The 26,921-nt window shown below is 45.3% G+C and overlaps 1 protein-coding gene across 9 annotated transcripts in view; it reads left to right on the forward strand.

Moving 5' to 3' along the window:
* Positions 1-26,921, forward strand: part of VEPH1 (ventricular zone expressed PH domain containing 1) — an 83,275-nt gene that overhangs the window by 47,008 nt on the left and 9,346 nt on the right. For 8 of the 9 annotated variants that reach the window (XM_071812756.1, XM_065844558.2, XM_071812759.1 and 5 more), the window contains 5 exons: positions 2,062-2,271; positions 3,070-3,464; positions 14,409-14,548; positions 17,771-17,905; positions 22,764-22,881. In XM_071812756.1, coding sequence (XP_071668857.1) covers positions 2,062-2,271; positions 3,070-3,464; positions 14,409-14,548; positions 17,771-17,905; positions 22,764-22,881 — 998 coding nt within the window. Of the gene's footprint in view, positions 1-2,061; positions 2,272-3,069; positions 3,465-14,408; positions 14,549-17,770; positions 17,906-20,781; positions 21,707-22,763; positions 22,882-26,921 lie in introns of those variants that run through there. The other variant, XM_071812760.1, reaches the window with a different exon arrangement.

Raw genomic sequence — 26,921 nt, forward strand, 5'->3', positions numbered from 1 at the left:
TGTCTCTCATTTAAAACCAGTGAAACGATGAGTAGCACAGTGCTACCTTTGCAAGCCAGGTCCTTATGTCTTCTCTGACTGGTTCGTGCGTCCTTTTCCTCTCAAAAACAGCCTGAGCTTTGGTGTAAGCTGATCCTGCTCCAGCAACCTCAGCAATGTACCCAGGGTCTCCTGCCAAGATCTCAAACAATAGTTTATTTTCCCGTTGCTGGAAGGGCGGGCGGCAGGAGCTGTGCCAGCCCTCCCGTTGGGCTGGGCTGGAGCTTCATTCAACGCTTCACGTGGGATTTGTGCTCTTGGCTTCCCGGGAATCGATGCGATTGCACAGTGGGGACACGGGAGAGCCCATGGTCCCCTGGGACCCCTCCCCAGCGCTTCCAGTCACCCCGAAGTCACAGGCACCCTCGGGGCCGAGGTGGTGGCTTGAGGAGCACCGGGAGCCCCATGTGCACCAACCTACTGCTGCTTCATATATGGCATATAGGATTGGTTCACGTGTTTCTTTAGCAGAAGCATTTTCTTCTATTGCCTTCACAAAACCAGAGCTAAACTGAAGAACGCTGGACAAAAAGGTGCTATCATAAAACGCTATTTTTATTTCCAGACGTTGGGCCTGTCATTCATAAAGCCCATCAGTCCATCACTCCCCTCTCTGTACCCAGAGGGCTTTACATAGATTTACGTATGGAACTGACATATTTCTTAGCGCTGAGCTCCCACAAAGGGAGCAGTGTTGAGAGTTATGTTGGAGTGACAGCCTTCTCATAAATTCCATCTTGTCCCACATCTCCAGAAAGATTTGTTAGTAAAGGTCACACCAAGGTTCTTTATTGCAGAAGAATATTTTCTTGTCAAAGTGTTCTGTGTTAATATATTAGGAGATCTTGCCTAAATGAAAAACAAAACAAGACAAAACTTGCCAGCTCCCCTGAGAAATACCCTGAACTGCCTTTACCAAAACACATGAAAAAGTGCATTTTGTGATGCGTTTTTTTTTTTAAAAAACGTGCTTTTTTGTTTCTGCTGTTGGTAATTTGCAGTATTTGGGAGTTTTTAATAGGCTTCCCGACTGTGAGCGTGACTTGTTGGAGCTCTGCTGCTTTCAAAGTGCTGCGGTAAAACTCTCGCTTGTGCCTTTCCGCATCCGTATTTTACAGGTTTAGCTACTCAGACATTTGCTTATGGGGAAAAACACAAACTAAACGGTCAGAAGCAAAACAAGTTTGTTTTAGATCTGTGGGTAGAGTTTAAAAGGAAAATACTGCCAAATACCCCTTAATTCTCTAAGGGATTTCTGGTTGTCTTTGTAGTGCCGTCATGGTTTTTTGATGTGGTTGCTCCATAGCTGCAGGAGTGAGGTGGGACCGGAGGAATCCGCAGCACAAGGCACCCCCTGAAGAGGAGGGGAAGGAACAGGGGTGCTCTGCCCCACGCTGCTGTTGGTCCCTGGAATTTCAGTCCTCCTGCAGCAGTCGTTCTGAGATTAACGTAACGGATTTAAAATGAAACAGCTTCCTCTGCAGTCCCACAAATTCATCTGAACTCTTCATTTTCTCCTTCAGTCACGCTGCTTAGAACTTTTCCTGAGCTCATTCCTGAGTTTTCAATTATTTCTTACCCAGGGTACAATAATTCAGTAGGAACTGCATGTACTTTCGTCAAACCTTTAAAACCACAGACTTGTACGAACTCCGCAATTAGCTCTATTTTTGGTTTATGAAAATAATGCAATAAGTCATTGTTTAGTAAGCTTGAGAGGAGAGTTTAAGCTCAGCTAAAAAGCTTTCCTATGGGACTACCAGGGGAAGAGTTGGGTCTTGCTTATGCAGATAGAGCACATGTGGTTTGTAACCCGGTGTTGCCAGAGATGTTCAGTGTTTGTGATCCATCTGACGGAGACATTGATCTAGAAGATGTTTTGGAAAATGATTCATTAACCTCTAAGAGAATCTCTGCTGAAACGTAATCATGTTACCAGCTACACAGTGTGTGAAAACACAGCATCAGCATCACTATGAGCACAGTGTGCCAGAGGTAAATCTCTGCTCTCCACTTCCTTAGGATGGAAAACGATGCTGAAACAGAATCTCCTGCACCACTGGATGATCTAAAGTCTGTTATGAATGGAAATGAAGAAGACGAAAAGCTTCAAGTTAAAATACAGGCTTTTGAAGAGAAAATAAATGTTGACAACAATACTCCTGGCTCAGTGCGGAGATACAGCTTGGGCCAGGTTTCTAAAGAAGAAAGGAAGGATATGAGATTCAACAGGTAGGGCTGTGTAAAATGTGTGTGCAGTTTTCATGAGTATCAGTTTTATAATAAAACTTTATCCAAACGTTGAGAAATTGGTCCCCTGGCACGATACCTATGAGCATCATGAGCCTAATTTCAACCAAGTCTCATAGCCAGGAATTTACAGGCTGGATAAAATCTTTTCTAAAATATTAATCTAAAAATGTATTTAATCTCTTCTGTGCCCTAAAACAGCACAATGGGTAGGAAAATATTTGCATACAGATATTACTAGAAAGGAAGATACAGAGGCCTCTCCTGGGTATTGTTGCTAACAATACGTATCAGATGTTCGAATCAAATGTTGTCTGTGTGAGACGAGCGCCACTCTCCTGGGACTCTGGGTGAGATAAGGGCTTAACTTCACCCTCAGTGTATGTGTATATACATACATATCTATAAATGCAGAACTGGAGGCTGAATCTTGGTGCATTTAACTGGCTGCCGGATGGCATTTTTATGATGTGATCCATAAAGCACACACTCCAGTCCCAGGGTTATAAGGTTTTTGTGGATAGGTTGAGTGGCTCCCTCCGTGGCAATGCAGATGTTGTGATATATGGATATTATTTTGTTTCGTTTGCTTATTCAAGCTGTGGCTTGAGTTTTGCTTTTGAAATGCATATTTACCCCAAGATCCTTGCCTTTGGTTGAGCGAGCCCTGTGTTCAGCTCTGAAGCAGCTGCACGGGGGTACCCTGGAAGAACATGTTGGGTGATTTTTGTGTCTTACATCTATTCCAAACCACTTTTCCTGTCCTTAATCGCCTTCCAGGTCCAAAAGCCTGGCTTTGCACGCAGTCCGCGTGAAGGGGGCAAACTTGGAGAGCGGGCAGGACGAGGAGAACGGGGAGATAACTGCTGGTATCTCCTTCACCGAGATCTACATCAGCCAAGAGAATGACAAAGTGCCTTTCGGTGTTGATCCTGAAGCGATGCAACTGGGAAATTCTTTGGTTTCGCGCCAGAGTCTCGATTGCACGGAATCAGGGAATTTGGCAGAATCTCCTGAAGAAAAGGCCCTGGAAGGAAGCGTAGAGGCAGCGGTGAGACCCGTGGAGTACCAGGACAAGCTCTACTTGCACTTGAAGGAAAACCTGGGTAAAGTGAAAGAATACGTTGCGGAGATGGGGAGGAAAATTCCGATCCCCGACCAGTGTGTAATTGAAGGTAAGAACCCCGAGCCTGTCCCATCACCAGAACTTTAACACGACACTGAAAGTCCTCTCAGGGACTGAGCAAATGGGTGGGAAAGATCCTCTAGTGAAGAGCTCATGGATGGGAAGGAACAGTAGATTCATAATCACAGGATGGTTTGGGTTGAAGGGACCTTCCCAGCTCCCCCAGTGCCACCCCTGCCATGACAGGGACATCTTCACCAGCCCAGGTTGCTCAGAGCCCCATCCAGCCTGGCCTGGGATGTCTCCAGGGATGGTTCATCCACCACCTCTCTGGGAACCTGGGCCAGGCTCTCACCACCCTCAGGACCAACAATTCCTTCCTCATATCTATTCTTAGTGATATCATTATTAAATCAATTGATCGCAGGATACACCAGGGATAAGGCAGGTTGGGACTCTCATGTTGACACATTACAGCCCAGACTCAAAACTCCCTGAGGCCCAACAGAATGAGGTCCCTGGCGCGTTGGGTTGGGTTGGATCCTGTCCCCCCACTCTCCTGGGGTTGTTTAAGGTTCTCGTGCTTTCATCAAGGGTGGGTGTTTGTTTTCAAGCACTAGGAAGCTGCTTTGCTGAGGCTGCGGGGGAGGCGGGCGATGCGCTGCAAGATGGAGCTTTGATATTTCTCTTTGAAGCCCGTCTTTCAGGTTGGGTTGTGAGCCTCATACTGAGCCAAGGTTGTGTCCTTTAGTGTGAATTTGTGTGCATCTAACCACTTGCTGCTGGTCATGAGCCATTTACAGCCCAGCCCTTCGATGATTCCAAAGTATAGCTGATTCAATAAATTAAATCATTTTACAGTCACTTAAAACATCATCTTCTAACACTACATAACTTCAGGTCCATCTGATATCAACTTTTCCTGATAAAATATTTGCTTGTTTACTTTTGCTTTTTAACTTTTTGACCACTGAAGTTTCCTGTCATAGAAGGGACATAACTACATATGTTTTAAGAGCCTGTGCTTCTCAAGAGTTTCCTAAATATCTGAAATTCCAGGTTTACTATTTGAAATAGTTATTTGGTAGAAGCTTTTGTTTCGTGAAGTCACAGTGGAAACAGAAGAGTGAACAGTGTGGCATTTGAAGTGCTGAATGCGATGACCTCGCGTTCATCGAATGCAATGCGTTGAATATTTTTCAGTGTATCCCTTAGCTTCCATTCTGAAGTAACTGTTATGATATGTTCTAAGTATGTGACTGTTTCTATATTCATCCAAACTATTGTAATTTCCCGAAAATCCTCAGCTAACATTCTTAAGGAAATTCTTTGAGTAAGGACACATGTGCAGAACAGGAGATTTACGTGACTCATTGGAAAGATGCTGGAGAAACGCGGTCTGGCTCATTACACCGGGGACAGCTTTGTTAGTATTTCAGATGTTACATAAACCATCCCATCCCAAACCTCGCGGTTATTGGACTTCTGTGATTTCTGCACATTGTAACGGCCCATTCAAATATATCTGGTTTACTTTTCAAATAAAGTGTTTAGAAAATAGGAAGAAGATGTTAGAAAATATATTAATAGACATAGTCGGGTAATATTATCTTGGTTATGTAGGAGTTTGAACTGGAAATGTAATATGTAAAAAGGGGAAAATATGGAGAGCCAGGCATTTCAGAGTCCCATGAAACGGAGAAGGAAATAGTGGTAAAGTCAGTTGCAAGGAAATAGGGAGGGAAATAGGGAAATAGAGAAGTTGCTGCTGTGTGTGTTCTGTGCTTGTCGCTTACAGCTCCTGTACTCACCCTTTGTGAGTTAACACCAGGATACGGTGCTGGTGGGACTTTCTGACTCGAATCAGTTGCCATTCCAACATCCCTCCTAAGGGCCGAAGTTGAGAAAATGGGATTTCTTAACCAAAAAACTGAAGGAGGGTTCATAACAATCATCAGCACCGTGCAAGGCAGTGAAGGGAACAGCCCGGGCTGGACAAGGCGAGAAATGATTGTATTATAATTGCACAGCTGAGAAAAATTAATGCAAAATATCAGTGAATGTAGCAGGTACGGGCTGCAGAACAAACGTGAAGCGTTCTAATGCAGCTGAGATCTCTTAATGCAACGTAGTCAGCAGTTCATGCTTATTAATGTCTGTTTCTTTAAAAAAAAAATAGCTTAAGGATATTTCAAACCGTTAATGAAAGTGAACTTAAGCCTAAAGAAGTGTAAAGAACACACGTGTACTTCTGGTTTGAAGTTAATCGAGATCGTAGCATAAAAACACCCATAGCACATTGAGAAATACTTACAAGAGAAGCAAAAGACCAAGATACTTGCAGCAGGAAGAAATAAAAGCAATTTCCCTAATGCGCCTAAGAACCAAGTTTAGCTTCTTTTACCCCTAAGCAGAAATATGAGTGTGAAGTGTTCTTAAGATGCTTCAACAGTAGAGAAAGCTGGGGAGGTGTGGAGGTTGAAAGCACATTAAAGAAACCTGGTCCTTGGTCGTGTCCTCTGCTCGGTAACATTGTCCATGATTTGATTTATGGTATATGTCAAAATATATGTCATATTAACTCGAGTGTTTGATTTTACAGCTGTGAAGGGACACAGTTCAAGAACTGTAAGGGTGGAACCGTGGTCAGCCTGTGACAGTTAATTTGAAGCCGTCTCATAGAAATATTGAAAAATGCCTTGTCCTCAGCTCTGTTATCTCACTTAGTGTTTGCTGGGTGGCGGTCAGGGCTGCGCTGGTGGCCAGAACCTCTTGGGAAATGGTCAAGTGGAGGGTGTTTTGAAGAACAGAGAAGCTCCAAGAGCTTCCCCAGCGCGTGTGTGTGTGTACATGAGTGAGTCTTTTGGAACTACCACTGCAGTCAGAGGGGCAGAAGGAAGGCATCCGAAACCACAAAAATCCATTTATTTAAATGGTTTCCGTTGGGGGCTGATGGTTTGGTTCAGTTTCTGCTTATCTTGAACGCTTCACCCAGATTCACGTCTCTGCTGTATCTTAAGCAATCTGAGGCATTCTTTTCTGTCATGTTCATCACTAATCCTCTTAATCCTTTGGATATTTTCCTAAAAAAAAAGAAAAAGAATGCCACCATATTTGTCAGGTTCTTTATCTTTCATGGAGCTAAGCGAAGGAGTTTTCAACAGCCCATATTTTTCCAGATGGTTTGTGATCTTCTACCTTATCAGTACCTCCAGGATCTTGCAGATGGCAGCAGCCCAGACTTGTACATCTATCATTTCCCGCATGCTCCCAAGTTTCATTATTGCTTTTCGATGTACGCTGGGCAGGATTTCCACCACCCGTGTTTGAGGTCCCCACGTTGCGTTGGCCGTGTCCCCCCTGGCCGCAGTTCTTCTTGCTCTTTAGATAATTGGGATTAAAATGCCACTGTTAACGCTTAAAGCTCAGAGCACTGAGTGTCAGCTGAGCTGTTGGAAAGAAAGCGCTTGGTAATATCTGTGTGTAGAGGATGCAGAAGCATTCGTGTATCTTCAACCTCTTTTTTTACAAGGATGGCGCCCATTCAATCCATCCCTGGTCACTGAAGCCACGTGCAAAATGTGATGCCATCCAATGAAAGATATTACAAGCATTTAATAGCAGTGAGTCACTCCCGGCTCCTCGCTGCCCTACAGGAGGAAATACAGACAGCAAACATTTTCTGGGATTAATGGCAGAACCCTGAAAAGTGACGTAGGCGGCAGGGGAAACAGGTTGCAATCCGCCGGCCCTAAATCTGGTTGTTATTATGTTTTATGCGGTACCGGGGGATAATCTGTACCATATGGCGGTGGAGATGGAAAAGCTCGTTGGTCCCCCGCAGTGCTGGCCCAGCACCGGTCGCAGGAATTCCAGCGCCCCGTGAGCCAGACGCTGATTTGGAACAGATGGACCCCTGGTCCTTCGCTGGGATCGCAACGTGGCCCAGGCCAGCGCTTCCAGAGGTACCAACACTGCTGCTAGGCCAAAAAATCCTATTAGCCGGCATTTTATTCTATAGAACTGGTATTTCTATTGCATTCCACGTGTGAGGTAAATGCACTTTTGCTTCTGAAGGTGGGACGATGTGGCAGAGACATTTTGGTGTTTGACTGTTGCACCTTCCCTGATGACGTGGGCTTTTCATTGCCCCAGTGGTAATGGAAGGACTTTATTATTATTTTTCTTTAACTATTAGAAGGTTAAGTTATTCTGTATGTTCTCAAATGTGGCTTTTTGCAACTCCGATTAGGACTCTGTGTATTGAGCGCGTTGTCGTGGACCCCATCATAGCCTTGCCCTCCCCACCCCATTAATTTTAGTGTAACTTATTGGAGGTAAAATCCGTGGGACTGAATTACGGCACATGTGCAAAACTAGTGGTGTTAAAAATCACCATTTCTTGAGGCTGGTTGCTTTAAAAATTGACCTTTTCTCCTATAGGCGTATTTATTGTTTGCATGCTTATTTGTGATCCAAACTGAAGGCATCAGGCAAAGGAAACTGAGGAAGCCGAAAAAGGCTTAAAATTGAAATGTAAAAAGTTGCATCCGTTTCTTGTTCACCGATTTCACGTTTGTGGGTGGGTTTAATTCACCTTGGGAAATTTATGAGCATATTTTTACTCCTATTAACAGATTTTATGTAATAGCGAAGGATCACCAACGTAACTCAAATAATGCATGAATTGTTCCCAGAACCAGCGACTCTGCACCGCTTGCCTGTCACCCTCCTGGTTTAGCCCAACGTGTCCACCCGGAATCACCAACAATTAACAACTCTACTGACATTCCTCTGTTCACATTTGTTCTTTTTCCCCAGGCACAACCACTTACTAATGAATTTGGAGACAAATATTCTCTTGTTTCCCATGGGAAAAACAAGTTGATGCTGGTTCTCTTGCTGGAATTTTGGGACTTGCCAACAGGTGTGATGAGAAATGCGATTGCCTGTGTTTAAGTCAGTGCCACAATGAAGACACACCTGGTGTCCTGTCACCTTATCCCTCATCTGTCCCTTTCCTCTTCATGCTGTATCTTTTCCCGTGCTGATGTGTACAAGGGATTTTCCTGGCCCAAGCAAAACCATTGTATCCATCTTCCATCTCCAAGAGCTGGCACTCTTAAATAGTCATAAGTCTCTTTCTGTATTTTGTTTATTTTATTTATTTTATAGATTATTATTTTAATTCACTTTTCCGCAGTCAAAGCCTCTATGAACCCGTGCAGTACAGACCCGCTGTCAGAGCCGCAGATGTAGTGGCTGGAATGGTGTTTCCATAAAACCTCGTTGGGGTCCGACGGGACGGGTTACTCAGGGAAATGCAACTTGGCACAAACACCCTCCTTCAGATTTGCTTTCTGCATTTAGAACCGTCGGTAGTTTTTAAAGCACAAAACTGATTCCAGAGTCTGTAAATACGCAGCTTAAATGTGACCAATGTAATAGGTTTAATGTCCTCGGGGAAATTAATTTTTTCCTTCCTCTCTCCCATACGTACTTTTGACCAATTATTTTAAAGAGTCGCAGATCAATCTTGGCCATAATTTGGACTTTATTGCTTTAACCCCATGAAAAGGACCTTAAGTCACCGTTGGACTGCGGCGTTTACCGAGCGGTGCCGGGTGCTGGGGGAGCTGCCGCAGAGCAAAGGGGCTTTATTGACCCGAATCTCCTGTGTCTTGTGTCTCACCGATACCCAGGAAGTTTCTTTGGGGCTAAATCCACCTTTCCAGGTGAAGTCAGGGTGAGCGGTGACGCGTTCCCACGTGGGGAATCACGCAGAGGTTCATGGATCCGAGTTGTCTTCACCTTCATGGGCTGGGGATGGTTTCACTTAACCTCAAAGCATTTTGCTGACTCTAGCCTGCAAGTGATTTATTTTCGCTCTTCCTAGCAAAAACTCTTGTATTTCCTTGTTAACCCCCAGCCCTGTTCCCCGCTCGCCCATCAGATTTGCTGTTGTCAGCTGCTGTGCATCACCAAGTGCAAACACCACGAGTTGTTTCCCCCCACAGTGATGCTGTCAGGTCTCCCAGGTGCGAACGGGTCTTGCTGTGTTGGATTTTCTCTGCTTTAAAGCCTCTGAAATCTGTGGGGATTACACGAGACTGATATTTGGTTCATGGTGGTTTATATAACTTGCAATGATGGACTGGGCAAAGCAGGCAATATCGCCCAGCTAAAGCTCAGCCCATTTACGTACGTGTGGTTTAGGAAAGCCCAAATGCGTTGTCTTAACTGACGTACCTAAGTACGTGCAATTCGTGAATGCTGATTTTAAAAGTGCCTTTTTCATTCTCGGAGTGTGTCTGAGCACGAGTCTGAACATGGATGTGTGACACATATGCTTCGCTCCTAAATAATCCTGCCGCACTTCCCCACAAGGGACAGCAAAAATGACTTACTGGACATTTTAAGAGCTGAGTAATGGTTCTTTGGGATCCTCGAATAAGATATCATACAAGTGCAGTGTTATACTGGAAGTATCAAACCCCATGGTGAAGGTTATTACTCTGCTGCAGTGGGATATGGTGTTTAGAATCTAAATCGGAATTGCTGCACGAATGGGGAAATACTTGTAAAGAGCAATATTGTCACTTCTAGTGACATTCGGTGCTTTGGTTTGGCTTCTTAAAAATGAAGATGTAGCATACAAAATTTAGTGTCTAACAACCATTTGTTTTTAACACAACCAGGACACACTTGCCATATAAGATACAGACATTTTGGGGGATGTTTTGAGCACAACAGACTGATAACTTGTTGAACCGTATTTACACCATCTGCAATGTTTTTATGTGGGATGGAGTACAAGAGAACTCTACTGCCTTGGTTACATATGATTAAAAGTTGAAACCCATTTTAATGTTCATAATGCCAGACTACTATGACCGAACCCACATTACAATTAGTATTTTTAGTTCGAGGTGCGTCTGTGTGCAGGAGTTAATGACCCAACGGGCCCCTGGTTAATCTGCAGTGTGTATATCCCATGTGCTAATCTCTCCTGCTTTAGGTTAGTATCTCATGATGCTGTTCATTTAAATGACCTTTTTTCCTCCCATTTTAAACACTTTGTGAAATGGCACAATGTGAATATTTTTCTGACGTGTCATTTTCTTTAAAATGCACCCAGATGATAAGAAACTCATTTCCCGTGGTATTGCTGTGTTGGTTTGCATTTGAGCAAAATACAGTGTAACAGTGCTAGAGGTGGACCAGGGTCAGCTCAGCCTCCACCAGAACGTCTGTTGTTCAAGCACCACTTTCCCCTGGCACTGGGCTAACTGAGATTAGCTGTTAGATGTTGAAACCCGTAGTTCATTGCAAACCATTGGAAAACACACGTAGGAAACCTTGGCTTCTTATCAGGCATTGCCAAACTCAGCATAGCAAATGTAGCAGAAATAGTGGTGAGTAATTGCTCGTCTCATACCAAAGGTTTGAAGATCGTCTGAGTAGGAGGCTTCTTTTCAGTCGCTATTGACAAATGAATGCTGCGTTTTTCCAGGAACAAACATTTTGCTGAGCCAAGGTGGACTCCGGCTCTCGAGCTGACGTTTATTTTGGCGCGCATCATCAGCCTCGGTACTTTTCTCCATGTCATCCACAATGTCTTGCTAAGCGATTCGTTAGGTTTTGTCTCTCTCTATAGATCCCTTGCAATTATTTTGTTCTGTAGCAATTCGGAACCTCCTCCTCAGTCCTTTCAAACACAGTCCTGCCCAGCACTGAGCATCCTTTCTTAACTATGAACGCTCAGCCTTTAAATGCCTCCCAGGTTTCTTGTCAATTTGTACTTTTCTAACTGAAAAAATAACCACTGGACCTGTTACCACGTGTGATGCACAAACCAGGGGTCTTCAGCACGGCCGTGCTGGTGGCTTCCAGTTCTGTCACCAGCTCCTTGGAGACATCATTGACTTTTGTGCTTTAATATGTCCCAGGACTTCAGGTCACTCTAATTAACCCCTTCACTTTCTCAGACTCCTCCCTTATATTGAATGCAAACATGAGCAGGTGGCTGGTTTGGGTAGTTAGATTAAACTCAATTTTCCCCCATAGCTACTAATCCAAGATTTTATGTCCCATCTTTTTCCTGCTAAGATGGTCATGTTGCTTATGGATGTGAGATATCTGTGATCTGCACCTAAGTTAATTGTTTTGTTTTCTTAATCGTCGTCTCAGTTTAGCAGCATTTGCATCTTTGTTGGTTTGAATTTAAACCCTGAAAGCGACAGTCGCGCACACGCTTCTGATGTTGTCCCACTGTAGATCTCAGCCTACGTTTCTGCTGGGATGGGTGGTTGACACGACCCAGGCAGCACTTCCACGTCAATGCGCACAAATCAATGTTGTCATCAAAGAGCCGCCTCCAAATGATGGGCATCAAGCCACTACTTCATGCAGATTCTGTCCTTCTTCAAGGCAACATTTCCCTGCGATATATTCATTTTTTCAGGCCTATACAAGAGGAAAGAGTGCTGTATGTCCTACACCAACAATTGTGCCTCTTTTTTGGGTGTGTTTGGTGAAGCCAAGAGCAGCGGCCTTATTTCAGCTCCTCTTTGCTTCACCATTGCAAAACAAAGGAAACATCTTCCAGGTTGTCCTGTCCATGTACGGGTGGGTTTTCTTGTTGGTTCACCCATGGATCAGGAGAGCTGGGGCTGGTCTGGGTCCTTCTGTCTCTTTGGAGGGGAGTGATCTGGGTGACGTTTGTCGTCCCGTTCAGCTCTACGTCCTTTTGGTTTGGTCCTCGTGCTCACTTCCAGATATTCCGCGTGGCCTTGGCTTGTGTGTGTTTCCCACAATCAGTGCGATGACTCCACTGGGTTTGTGAGCTCCAGCTTTAACCTTCCCGTGCCGTTACACCTCAGATCTCCTGGGCTATGGTGGGGTCTCAGCGAGCTCTGCAGCCCCAGCTTGGCACGGGTGACTTGCTTTTCTCAGCAAATTCAAGCAGTTTTGTCAAAGGATAATACAGTGGTTTCCAGTTGCCAGCTTCTGCAGTTCTTCCTCCCATCCTAACAGCCATCTGGCTTCTCTGTAGAATTTCCAGCAGGTTCCAACGTCCCAGTTTTGAATTTTCCCCATTTTTAGCGACAATCTGATCCGTTGACACTTTTGCTCAAGGGACTCATCCTTTTGTACCTCCGATAAACTCATTCCTCATACTCAGTGCTTTCATGTGAAATAATGAATTCATTACGTCTCTCCCCTATGCTTTCACATCTTGATTAGATGAAAAATGTTCAAAGCAACAAGTGTTTCAAGATGGTCTGTTGTTGGACAGAAAGGCCACCCTCCTGATAGCAGTATCCCTTGTTGCTGGCACGCGTTGTTGGTAGATGTAGTCTCCCGTTAGCCACATCTTCTAAAAAGTTACAACTCCTTTTTCCAGTTGGGGTATTTTCTTGCAGCGGGCCGATCTGTGAGTGCAGGGCAGTTTGTCTGTCCGTCCTTTCTGGTTTTGGTGGGGACAGGAATGCAGCAGCTGGCGGGACCGGTGGTTCCCTCCCCAGGTCAAGTCTCCAGCTGGGTGCAGCTCTCTCTGGGTTTGCATCAAGGTCGTTATCTGAGGATCTCTGTCTTTTGTTTTCCGTGCCTTTTTACCTCGGACAACCGCTTGTTGCTGTTCAGAGCGGCTATAAAACGATACCGCTATTTTAAGTTAATAATAATAATCATCAGGTTATGCCTAACATGCTGTTATCATTATGAGTAGTGACCCAAAGAGAGACAACGAGGGTTCAAGGTCAATATTTTGCAAAAACAGAATCACGCATCTCAAAGGCTTAATTTCCAGTTAAAACCAGCACGGGAGGTTCAGAGTCAGGTAACGTGATGTGGCGCGCAGCTTCGTACCGCACCCTGGATCCCAAACGGCGCCTTCACATCGCACGTAACCGCTGCCGGATTTTTATCAGCGGACGGCACGATCACAGCTGGTGCAAATGGTCGGGATTTGGCAGAGCGGTGAGAATTGGAGACGTTTTGTCTGCCTGTGGTGCAACTGGGACCGTGACGGTAACCGCAATTTTGGAGAAAACCCGCGTGTTGAGTGGTGAGATGGGGACACAGCCCTGACCGTACGCATCCCCCCTTGCCTGGTGTGTAGCTGTGAAAGCGTTCACCATCTATTGTCCCATTGGACCCGGAGTTTCACGCCTTTTCCTCCTCCCTGTGTGTTCTTTTGCTGTGGGGAATGGCTGCAAAAGCTGCGGCTCCGTGGCTCGGTGTGGAAGAACCAGCTGTGCCAGCAGGGTTGTGCTCTGCATGCTTGATAAGGGTTGGTGGGACCTGGAGCATCCCTGCACGGGCAGGTTCGGGCAGACCTGAGCTCCGTGGTGCTTCTGATGCTCAATTAGTAAGATGGCCTGTACAGCAAACACTCTACATGCACAGTAAATGGATTTATGTGCTTTTGGCTCCTGGAGGATTCACAGAAAGAGGGAAGTGCCACCAGCGGCCGAAGGAGCGGGTTCCTGGCCGGGAGCCGCTCACGCTCTCCCGCATCCCTGCAGACACCAGCGCTCAGCTGCGCGAGCTCTTGGCGAGGATCCCACGGATGTCAGGCCCCCATATGGCTCTTTCTTAACATGAGATGTTTTTTCCAACAAACGCTTTAAATAAGCATAAGCGATGTGCAGTTTTGACATATCCGTCTGGTTTGATAAGCTGAACGGCAGTACCAAGTGCGTGAGAAAGCACGAAGAGGATAAACAGCCTGACCGGGGGCTGCCGTGCACCTTTTACATTTGGGAGTAAATGATTCCCACGCAAGTTTTAAAGCTCTGGGGACCAAATTTCTCCAGTGCTGTCAGATGGCTTGTGTTTAATTTAAGGGCGCAGACACAGCAACGCCCGTCTGAACACCCAGGAGTTGACCCAGAGCATGCCCACGCACTGGTTTATTGGGTAGCGGACGGTTATGTTTCAGTCTCTTTTTTTATTAGTTGATCTTAACATTCTGTGTGTTTATTTCTAGATACCGTCAGGAGTTGCGTAGCGAAGCTGTTCTTCAGCTGTCCCCTGAAGGGCCATTACTGCCTGTACAGTAAATCCAGCTTCACCCTGGTCAGCCGGCAGCCTCCGCTCTGGATCCACATCATGTTCCTGTTCCAGCAGGTGTGTGATATGGGTTCGCGGCACCTCCGTGCGGGTGACTTGGTACTTGGCGAAAACGTTTTAATAGTTAATCTCTTTAAATACGCTTCCAATCCACAGCGCTTTGCGGCCCTTGTAATTTCTCAGAAAGTCGTTCTAGTAGGTTGAAGTGATTCTGCAGTCTGTAAGTTTTTATGTTTCTATTCAATACAACAAATTCAGACGATCTGAAGAGATTATGAAGTCTGGTGGGCAAAAAAAAGTGGGACCGAACCTTGTTGTCCTAATTCAGGCAAAACTTGCGGTTTCCAGCACTCCCCAGGATTCTTTGCTGTAGAAGTTTGGAGTGAGCAGGATTTGCAAATCTGATCAGTGCTGTTCCCCTACCAACCTTACAGTTATTTTTCTCTCGTTTAATACCATTTCCAAATACAGCCTGGTGTTTGGACGTATATGGGTTTGGTAATAGGTTACAAAGAGTATGAAATTGTAAGAGACATCCCTGCATTCACGCTTCAAGATGAAACAGATGGTTTTGTGTTACAATGGCAAGGTTCGGTCTCTTAACCTGTAGAGCCAGTCGCCGCAGTTCATCCGCCCTAACGCAACCTCAGGGTTTTAACAGGACCTTGAGAGAATGAATGAATTGTGGTACAAACGCATCATTTTATTCCTGACAAGAGAAAAACAGATGTTGGAAAATACAGACAAAAGTGCTAAGAAGCAAAAAGGAGGAGCAGCAGCGGAGGAGGGGGTGGCAAAGCCACCACAACTCGCTCCCCCCAACCCCTGCCATGGATTTTAACACAACCACCTCTGTTTGCCCTGCGGTTCGTGGTTTGAATCAGCTGCACTGACAGTTTAATCACCGATCCACCTTTATTCCCCCGTGCCTTGCCTTTTCCTGAGATGTTTTCCATTGACAAACCTCTCCCTTTAACCCCTTCCCGCATTACTCTGAATTTGAATCCCTCTGTGCAGCGGGGGCCAGGCTCAAAGCAATGCTATTTAGATTATATCTTTGCAAATATGCTGTAAACACACATTTTAATGGGAAAAAAAAGCTTAATGTTGTGCTGCACCAAGCACTGGACCCTGCTGCGCATCAGGATGGCGTTTAACCTACATCATGTATGTTCTCTCTTTTCTTCAAAATCTTAAGGCTTTTAAGCACTGGATATATAACTATTGTGAAGTTAAATACAGGGCACTAAATCCAGCCGTGGGATAATGTTATTTAAACCTGTGAAATTGTACAAGAGATACGTTTGACATAAAATGTATTTATAATGTGTTAATAGTAAGTTAAATGAAAGGCTAGTGATAAAAATGTAGTTTTCAGCAGATCCATCATAGATTCACAGACAGGCTGCTAACATACAGTTTCTGAGGATTTCAATAGCAGTTGCTGTAGTTGTATTCGTTCTGTGCCAATGGCTCCATGTTCTGTTTGACGTCGCATTCCCCAAGAGTAGAAGCGACAAGAGAGGCGTTTTCTTTCGGGTCTCCAGAGCGGATCCTGAACTTCACAACCCTGCTTTCTATTGAATTTTTAAAATATTAGTGAATAGTCACACCGTGTTTCGAAGCCCTGAGACGGAAGTTGTGAAACAGCAAATTAAACTGAGATTGGCCATGGCCCTTAGTGCCATGATCTGGTCAATGGACTGGAGTTGGATCAAGGGTTGGACTGGATGATCTCTGAGGGCTTTTCCAACCCAGTCCATTCTGGGATTCTGTGATTAGTGCAGGACAGTAGGGAGAGAAACGCATGTCAGCGGAGACCTGAGAAATCATCTTACAGTTAAGCGATGATTAACAAAAGTAGCATAATTAGAATAAGAGGTGATGTTAAAGAGGTTATTTCATAAAATCATTTTGAAGAGACCGTCAGGATCATCGAGTCCAACCATCTTTGATAGACAAAATGCTTTAATTTCAGATTCATTAAAATAATCCTCTAATACTATATGATTTAATTTTCTTCATCAGGCGGGACAATGTCACCAGGGAGGAAGGGGCTGCCCAACCTATCCCTTCCTAACGCCTTCCCTCGCATCGCTCATTAATTAGCCAAACACCAGCTAATTGGGCTGCTGTTTTCTTGTGCCAGGTGGCCGCCTGGAGCTGATAGCTTCTCCCTTTTAATTGGGACAAAATGATCCCGCTGTCCCGACAGCTTAGCTGGAAAAAATGCATTGCCTCGGCCACAATAAAATTGCTGGGTGCGTCTTGAAGTGTGTGCGCTGGGTGCCAGACACTGGGATTAGGATCCTTGGGTTTCTGTTCAGAAAGAGGAGGAACATCCATCCAGGAATCCTACGTTAAAAAGGACGTTGTTCACATTGCGAAATCAAATACTTAAAATATGGAAAGTCGCGTTTGCTCGTGCGCTCTCAGCTTGGCTCCTGTGTGCAAATGCATTTTTTAATTCCAAGATCATGGAGCAGATCTCGTAGAGGCAGAAGCGCTGGGCTCTCTCAGCTGCAGCAGCGTTCTTGTAGCATTGACTTTGTGTGCGGTTTATACAGTGAAGAGCTTAATGCTGTTGAAACATTAGAATAATTCAAGGCAGGATAAGGTTGTATCCTTGCTGCCCTTTGAAACAGGGAGCGCTGGGGGCGAGAGCACCCAACAGGTTCATCTTGGTTTGTGAATGTTCAGGGGATGAATATTCCCATACCCCACCAGCAGAATCTGCATTGACCGTGTTCTGCGGAGGGTTTTTCATCCCGTGGTCTGTTCAGTGCAGTCACAAACACAATTATGCACAGTTATTGTCCCCCACGCGAGGACCAGGAGCTGCAGTCGGGCTGGATAACCACACACAAACCTGCAGCGGTGCCAAGCGTCTTCGGCATTAACTGGTAAATGACCTGATCTTTCCAAAAAACACGTGTCGCTGAGATGTGCACCTGGTTCCGTGCTGCGAGTGTTTTGATAAACTAGCATTTCAATGCAAAAATTGCATGCCAGTTGCTGTGTGTAGTCATAGTTGAAAGATAAACTTCAGTGAGCCACAAACCTTGAAGGCATGTAATGCACAATAGAAAAAAGACCCAAAGGAAATGAAATATTTGAGGATTTGTCTAACTGTGCGCATATTGATCCATTGTAATTCCTTACAAAGAAATGAGCTAATCCTTGGCGACACGCGTGGCTGTCCCACTCGGAGAACAAGATGATCTTTGTTGATGGCCAAGTACAAGATGCTTGACCCGCTGTTTTCAACGTTTCCTTCAGAGCTTGTTTGCAGAACCATTGTCCATCCAGAGCAGCTCTGTGCAAGTCCTCAAGGCCCTGTGGGAGAAGACGCAGCTCAAGGGGACGCACAGTTTTGAAACCGCCATGATCCAGTCTACGTTTCCACACCAAAAGGTAAGCTTTTTTCTTTCTCGGAAACAAAAAATAGTAGAAAACTTCCCCCTGACATTTAGAACAGCTGTACAAAGACCTTTACAATCGCTACAGCACTTCTGTGCTGTGGCCACACTGTGAAAAACAAACCCCTTTTCCATGCCCCTTCCCCTTTTTTGCCTTAGTTCTGGCATCTTCCCAAGTCTTCCCTCCTCTATGGCCAGATCATGATCCACAGCCCGTGCCTCTGACCTCCCTTTGCCACGAACACTCGGCTTGTGGTGATGTTGAAAAGTGTCGACCAACCATTATATTTTCAACCTCTGCAGAGGGTCCATGGTGTCATTTTGTTCAGTGCTTCGAAAGCTCTCCAGGCTTTTTATCCACCCTTTCCTTCACGCTTCACGGTGGATGGTTCCTGGTGTGATGGAAACTAATGATGCTACGTATGGATATTTTTCCTGCTCGTGGTTTCCAACTCTAGATTCAGGTTATGGGCTGTTTGGCAGCCACTTGGAAATTCACCTAGTTAAACACAGGCTTGGATTTGATGGAAATGATCATTTGCACATATACCATTAGCTGCCCCCATCCCTTTAGAAGATTACTCTTTCAAAGCTGTTTACTGTCTCCGGGATTTCAGCAAATGCTATTTCAAAGCTATTAATTGAGCTCCTTGGAAAAGGACGCTGTAGGATTGTAAAACAAATATCTATTTATTCCTGAACATCTCCATCCAGCTCAATGGGATGAAATGAATTGTCAAACATGATTTTAAAACATTCTCTCTCGGAATATTGTACGCATGAAGATGTCTGACTGAATCAGATTAATTTACTAAGGTTATGGCTGATTTAAAAACAGGAGTTTTGTTAGCAACACCTACTGAAACCCCAAGATAATACTGCACTGAAGTGGGGACTCCCGCTGTGTATGTAAGAGGACTAGGGGATCCTCACTTCCAAGACCCAGCTTATGGCCCAGTTTTACTTAAGACACAGTGAAGCCGGCACTAAGTATTTTAAATGCTATCGAAATCCCAGCCTGACTCATCTGAAGGCATTAGAACTGCTTTGCTGTTCAATACTGGCTTAACTTGAGACCGCGCCAAGATCTACTCGTCGAAAGTCAGAGCTGGAGGAGTGTAAAGGAGTTTGGGGTGAATAACGAGCTTAGGGAAGAGTGGTAGGATTAGACATCATGCACACAAAGTCTACAAAACGTGTCCAACACCCTAGAAACGTGATTAGTCTCCGGCACATCGGTTGCATAATCCTGCTAATGCTCAGATACGAGCGTTTGCCCTATTTTGGGAAGTTTCATCACTCCATGACAGTAACCGTATCTCCGAGTTCCCAAATAGCGGAGCTGGAAAATGAGACATTGATTTTCGCTGATTTAATGAATTAAGCTGTGAATGGAAGTTTGGAAACTCCAGGAACGAGCCTTTGGAGGCTGAAGACAGGCAGATGTGACACATCTGAAATGGTAAAAGACACGAATATTCAGGCTTGGCCTCCACAGTGTGCTGCTGGATTTACCTTCTCAGTTTTGGTTTAGCTTATTGGCACAGAACCCGAGTTTGTTTCTAGTGCAATTCTCATTCCGGTTACTGAGAAAAGTCCCGGTTTCTGGGAGCAAGACCTAGTCCTGGTCCTTACTTCACTCGACAGTCTAAGCTTCTGTAGTAATGTGAATTTGTCTTTTCAGAAGTCCTTCCCATTGCTAATGGTACTTCAAATATTGCAAAAGATTTGACAAAATTATGGTAGTTGTTAATTTTACTCCTCTTCCGGTAGTGCAGGAAGCCAAATTGTGTGGTTGTTTCAATAAGTGTAGCACTTGTAATTCGAAGTATTTTGAAATCTGTGGATATAAATGCAGCATCAGCATCCCGTACGATATTTTACATTTGTTCTGCATCGTCTGACAGCGATGTCTGAATGCTGTATCAGAACCGAGGGGTTTCTGTGCTGTGAGGACGTGGGGAAGGTCCAAAGGAACCACAGCAGAGTCCATTCTGCATCACTGCTCTGCAATCCGCGTTTTGCCCTGTGACCCCGTGGCTAAACCAGAAAATAACGAACTTAGACTTTTTATTCTAAACTATTTTGCAAAGCTGGAAAAAAAAAAAAATCTATGACATCAATGGTTTATTCCAGAGTAAATTCTGAGAAGTATTTTTCAGATTGACATCCCTGTAAGCAATTTCTGCATTTGGCCCGGTCCGCGTGTGCAAGGAATTGCAGCGAATACCTGGCTCACAGCGCTCACGTCGTGTTTCACTGGGCAGCCCGTTCGTGCCACAAATAATATTTATCCAACACAGCTCAGGACGTGCCAGAAGTAAAGCACTTCCAGATGTACGTCCTTACAGATTTCCGTTCGGTTGCTTCATCGTTCTTTATCAAAGCGCACACAGGCCGCATTACAAAAACTGAGCTGGTGTTGAGCTCGGTGCTGAATTCTTTGCGTTGACTCACGCTGTGTCAGAAGAGTGAGATGGTGACTACTTTACGAGCCCCATGTGATGCCTTCAGAGGGTCTTTTGTTGAGCGGCGTTGCAAGAGAATAATTAACATTTTTGAGCCGTTGTTAGTTCTGTTCTTCCCTCTCCTTTGTTTGCGATCTCAGTTTACGGAGCAGAAAGAAGCGCCACCGTTTCACAATGGAGTCACCGAGGTTTTCGAGACGATGGCGCATGGGGATGAGATAAATCTCTCCTCTCCAATTAAGCTTTTCCCCTGTGCTTCTCTTCCTGAAATAAGTGGCATATTGCAGATTATTTCAAGCGTACAGAGTGGAAAAGAAAGATTGCCGCATTGATATTTCAGTGATATTTGTTCCTTTTCAGTCTGGATTTGGCTCATTGCAGCCACTAAAAGGTTTTCTTACAGGATGGAGAAGCTCCTGGGCTTTCTGTTCAGTGTGATCCACTACCCACGGACCAGCGGAGAGACAGGGAGAGAATCATGGAATCATTTCGTTGGAAGAGACCCTCAAGATCGAGTCCAACCATTAACCCGACCCTGGCACTAACCCATGTCCCTGAGAAGCTCAGAAGAGGGTGCGCAGCGCTCCCGGTCCACAGCACAGCCACCTAGATTCCTCCGATGTACCAAATTCCCTTCTGGATAGAAAAATTAGAACTTTAGCGATGTGTAAAGAGCGGTTACAGAGCAAAATAATCAAGTTCTACCTGTGCTCTGCAGTATCAGCCGGATTTTGGAGCTCCTCACGGCTCAGGTGGTGTGCAGTGCTCCCCGAGCTGCCTTCCCATCCTTCCTTTGGACAGCCAAAAATCCATCGGGAGATGGTCTCCAGCATGAAGAGAGTGTGGGGACACCTGAGGGCCTCATGTCTGGTTAAAATTCAATTAAATTCATAGTTTTGATCGTGTGAAAACAGCATTTTCCTGGGTTGAAAGGGGCTGGGAAGGAGAGATGCCATACCGGGGAAATTGGCCCGAATTGGACAACTCCATCCTCTGCAGAGCCTTGGTCAGTGTGCTGAGCTCGTGGCCCTGGCAAGGGATGGGATTTTCCCCACCGACTGCATAAATCGGTGTTTTCTTTGGGCTGCTGCAGACACTCAAATAAATAGGAGTGTTTTCTGAGTGGTCCTGGTCATTCCCATTCTGTTTGCAGTAACTTGGTTGCTGTTATTTAACACCATTTGTTTAATTATGAGATCACACTCTGTTTTAAAACTAAATAACGGGTTTAAAAATACACTGGATTATAGAGTGTTATTAATTACCTCAAAAGGAAACTTTTCCACCTTTTCCTGTACTTGAAGTGGCAAATATACTTTCTGGAGGTTTCTTTGATCAAGTCAGACGTTCAGTTTGCTTTTCAGATGTGTAATCCTTATTTCCCTTGCTGATCACGGGCACATCACATTTACCTGGGTGTGTTTTGTGTGAGCTAAATCCATCTTGTTGTTGCTGGGGTTTTGGAAATGTTCATATTAATGTTCATACTAAATATTCGTCTTTGTGCTTCTCACAGGGGGCTGGGTTCAGGGCCTCTATTCTTTAAAAAGGAAAGAGGGGAAAAGGAAGATAAAGTGGACCCTTACCCCTCTTTGAAAAACATCCTGGGAGAGGGCTGGAAGTAATAAAAGTAGTTCAGTTGGTGGGAGATGTGCTGGGCAGGACTGAGAAGAGCAACAAGACTGGGGAAGGGACTTGAACACAAGCCCTATGGGGAGAGGCTGAGGGAGCTGGGCTTGTTCAGTCTGGAGCAGAGGAGGCTTAGAGGTGAGCTCAGCACTCTCTAGAACGACCTGAAGGGCAGTTCTAGCCAGGGGGGATTGGGCTCTTCTCCCAGGCACTCAGCAATAGGACAAGGGGGCATGGGCTTCAACTCTGCCAGGGGAAATTGAGGCTGGAGATGGGAAAGCAATTCTGTGCAGAGAGAGTGGTCAGCATTGGAATGGCTGCCCAGGGAGGTGCTGGACTCACCGGCCATGGAGGGTTTTAACCTGAGATTGGCCATGGCACTTAGTGCCATGATCTGGTCAATGGACTGGAGTTGGACCAAGGGTTGGACTGGATGATCTCTGAGGGCTTTTCCAACCCACTCCATTCTGGGATTCTGTGACTGCTGAGTGCGGTGTTGGAGGGGCAAAAGAATCCCAGACCAGTTCTCTGCATCCTACAGACATGTTATATATATATCTATTTATATATTAGATGCTAGAAAGGGAGATACGTCTTTAGCACCGTTCCCCTGTCAGGTTGTTTGCCCCCAGGAGACACGTACAAGAGCACACACACTGACACCCACTGCAACATCTGTGATTTTGGGTTCCGAGCTGTTACCCGTGCAGTGGTTCACCTCCTGGGTTTGGTTTTCTTTCCTCATTCTTGGCCTAGGAGCTGGACCACGTGCAGATGCACCTGGAAGAAGTGAGGTTCTTCGATTTGTTCGGGTACAGCGAGGCAGCGGGAGCGTGGCAATGCTTCATGTGCAACAACCCCGAAAAGGCAACGGGTGAGAGGGCTGCGCGGTGGTGGGGCTGGGGGGGATTGAATCCGTAGCACTGCTTAGCAGCACCCGTAATCCTTCAGCTATTTCATTATAGAAAACAAGGTGAGTGGAAAATAAGCTTTTTGCCAGGTAGAAGATTCTGGTGACCTTTTTGAAGCTTTCTGATACCCATGTGGTTTAGATCTGTGCACTGCAATCCCCAGGAATGGCTTTTTTCTTGGAGGTTTTTTTGCCACTTTGTAAAAGCCTGCACAATTCTGGCCAAGAATTCCGAATATTTTGGCCAAGCCTTTGAATAATTGGCTGTTTCAGCTATTTAATTTAGCAGCTAGCATCTCCTTATATTTCATCAGCCCTGAGTTTAGTGAGTCTTGCGAGAGTGGCCCAGCTCATGTTGTGGGTGTCTGAGCATCTTCCTCCTTCCACAACTCTCGTGGGACTCAGTGACCCCAAAAGAAATCATGCTTTGGGCTGAAATTTCATCTCAGTACAGTGGTCTTGCTGTGGTTTGTCCAACACATCAGTGTTGTGCTAGATGTGTGTCAAGCTGCAAAGAAAACGAGTCTTTTGCTTCAAATTTCAAACCTTCATCAAATAGCTTTGTTCTGAGTTTTTGAAGACATTTAAGTCCTCTAAAAAGGGGGGTGTTTGTAGGAAGCTATTGGTTATTGATTATGCTGGCAGGGCAGGTGTATTAGAGCCATCAGGCTGGATGAAGGTGGGGATGACATGTGGTACCATTTCCTTGTTTATGCCGTGGGTTTCACCGATTCCACCAGTCTGGAGACACCAGAGGACAACTGGGACCTTGCTCCCCTGCCACTCTCCTGCCAAAGCACCGTGTCCTCCAAGGAGAGGTCTCAGAAGGGCTGGAGCAGGATGTGGTGTGCAAGGTCCATGTGGCACAACTCCAGCTGCCAGGAGCGTGGTGTTGGGTCTGGGATCCAGACCCCACCAGTACAACCAGTATGGAGCTGGTATCTTCAAATGGGTGTAAACACCAGGCAAACAGCAATCAGAGGCTGCAACACCAGGCAGCAATTCTTAGCGAGCTCTTGGGTTAGCACAAGAGTTTGCGCAAGTGGGGACCATCTGTACCGCTCACAAGAGGCTCTTGAGTCAGTTTGCAGAGCACTTGAGACAGCATCTCAAGTCGGGTCAGCTGGATCTTTGCCCAAGGCCAATGGTCCTCGGGAAGCAGGAGTGTAATGCCACCCCTCTTGCTTATCCATCCTTGGTGAAAAATCCCATGGCAGGGTTGTAGGCTGTAGATCTGGTGTCACAATGTCCCCCAGAGATGAGGGAGGAGGTTGCATCTCTCAAGGGTTCATCATTTCCCCCAGCTGCTGCAAAAAGGCTGCGATGACACAAGTGCGTGTGCTGATCCCCCATCCTTGGGTGTGTAAACACAGCTCTCTGTTTACACACTGGGGTCAACAGAGAAGTGTAATGTCCTCAAACCTCCTAAAAAGTGCCAAAATGAGCCTTACATCGAGACGTGCAGGAGCCCTTGGCCAGCCAGGCAAGGGGGGCTGCCCTTGTTGAGCTCGCCCAGCATGAATTAGACTTTAATTCCTATGTGCTGGTACTTATATAGGCCCTGGTTAATCATTCTGCATCTTCTAGGAGTGGAAAAACAACTATTTATTTTTGAAGTTACCTTTTCTCTAGCTTGTATCCCTATGATGTCAACTAAAGCCTAATGGGATAAAATGCCATAGCCCAGGGGTGAGGGAGGAGACTTCAATAAACATCAGCATCTATGGATGGAATCACCAGTTACCCTTTGTTCTAGAGCCAGGGCTGAGAGTTCAGGGATGCCTGTGGGACGGTCAGGAACAGGGGGGACTGAGCACAGGATATTTTTGGCCTGTAATTGTCCTTTTTAACGAGCAATTACTCCCTTTGTCTCAGCTGAAAGCAGCTTTTGGAAAAAAAGGCACATTGTGGATATCGTTATTTGCTTCTCAAGGTAAAGTATTGAAAGCTCAAGTGTAGGAAAGGAGGGACGATGGAGGATAGAGCTCAGTGGGATGGAATTCTGCAGGTGAATGACAAATTTAGCCCAGTGTTGGCGATGTGGAGGTCGAACCAGAGTGGGAGACGCTCCCGGGTCTGCTGGGGTTTATAAGATCTGACGCAAAAGAAAAGGATTCAGAGGCCTCCTCGAATCGGTAAGAAATGTAAAGGCTGGAAAACATCTTTTCATTCCACAGCGGGACAGAGCGTTTGAAATCTCACATACTTCTGAAAGACAAGAAAGTAATTTCTCCCTCTCAGCAATGCTGTTTAGCAACCAAATTCTTCTTAAAAAAACTATTTCAGAGGCAAATTCTTTCTCTGTTATTGTCTTTGTTTGTGTTTTTTTGTTGTTAACATTGCATTTTTTGGATGCCATGTTGCAAGATGCCACTTATCCACCAGCCTTAGGAAAACGTCGTGTCCTAAAGGCTCGACCTTGCCTTAGGACGCCGGATCAATGGTGGTTTATTGGGAGGCAGGTGGGAGGATTTTGGGAGTTGGTGAGGAAAAAGGCAGTTGTGCGTAAGCCCAAAGCGGCGATAAACCCAGAGAAAGTTGGATTTTTTTTAACTTATTTCTTTTTCTCATGCATTCTTCCGATTGCAAAGCGTTGCTTGTACAACCGCAGTTTTCCAGAACTGCTGTGAAATCATCCCGAATTGTTCATTCCCGAGCCAAGGGGGGAGAGCGTTCCCACAAATCCCACACGTGCGTGCCCTCGCCGTGCAGCGCGTCCAGAGCCAGGAAAACCAGGTTACACCGGTTTACTTGTTTAAATCACAACCACTCAAGCTCAGCTATTAGGCCATTGGAATTTGGGTAAATGCAGCGTGTGCCTCTTGATAGAAAAGCTGCCCTTTGAGAGGCTCGTTTCGACACCACCCCCCGTATTGAGAGCTGGCTCCGCAAGCTCTTGCACACACACACAAATCAGTAAAACCACTCGCTAGCTGGCGAGGGAATTGCAGCACATTCCCCGCTCTGGAAGCTGACACAGAAATTGCAGTAATCCCCGTGGGCTGCAGGAGAGACATCGTGCCCATGGGCAGCGATTCGGGTAAAACGAGAGGGCTTTTAAATGAATTCCTCGTTAAAAGAGCAATTCACTCAGAATTGCCGACACCGTATTAACTTGTGCATGCATTTATCTTTTGCTAGCAGTGGTGATTATCGAGTGAACTGAAATATCCCAGTATAAAGCTTGCTTGAAAATTACAAAAAGCGGCATGCAGTAATGCATCCTTTCCAGATTTTCAACAAAACCAAATGTGATGATTAATGAGAGTGAATCCATATTCCCTGAGGTTAATGCCATTTATCTTTGTCTGCTCGCCACCCACACATTCCTCACTTTCAAGCGAAGAGGAGTTTATTATCATTGAGATGGTTCATGATTGGACTGGATTTTTGTGGATGATTTTGTTTCATCAAATGCAAGATTTAATGCCTTGGGGTTTATCCGTCTTGAGTTCATCTTGGAATAGTTTGGAGGTTTTTTTACTTCTTATTCAGTACCCGAACTACCTAAAGCTTGATGCATTGTAGTTCTGCAGAGAATGGAAGATAGATAATAATTCCAGTGGGCACTTACACATCGTTGGGTACTATTCAGGGTTAAATTGATTTTGGAGTTAGTGAGTGTCTCTGTATTAAGATAGTTTAAGAAACAAGGGATATTATAGTAAATAATTTTTCATTTTGAGTTCTTTTTTCAAGCTAAATATCATCCATGTCAGCACCACACAGTGATTTCAAACGCAGAGATGATCTGATCACCTCGTTTGACCTTCTATCAAACAATAGTCCAAGAATCTAGTCCAATAATGCTCATATCAAAGAAATGTCTTCTCTTTGATCTGTATCACTTTTGCATATTTTTTCTGAAGGTATCTAAACCTGATTTTTAAAAGCCAAGTGAAGGAGAACCCATGACGTGCCTACGTTGTTGCTCAGGTAGTGTCCCCACGCTGTTAAAATGTGGGTTTGGTTCTGCTCTGTCCCCAAACGCTGCACCACACTGT

The sequence above is a fragment of the Patagioenas fasciata genome, chromosome 9 (genome assembly GCF_037038585.1).
Source record: "Patagioenas fasciata isolate bPatFas1 chromosome 9, bPatFas1.hap1, whole genome shotgun sequence".
NCBI classification, from domain to species: Eukaryota; Metazoa; Chordata; class Aves; order Columbiformes; family Columbidae; genus Patagioenas; species Patagioenas fasciata.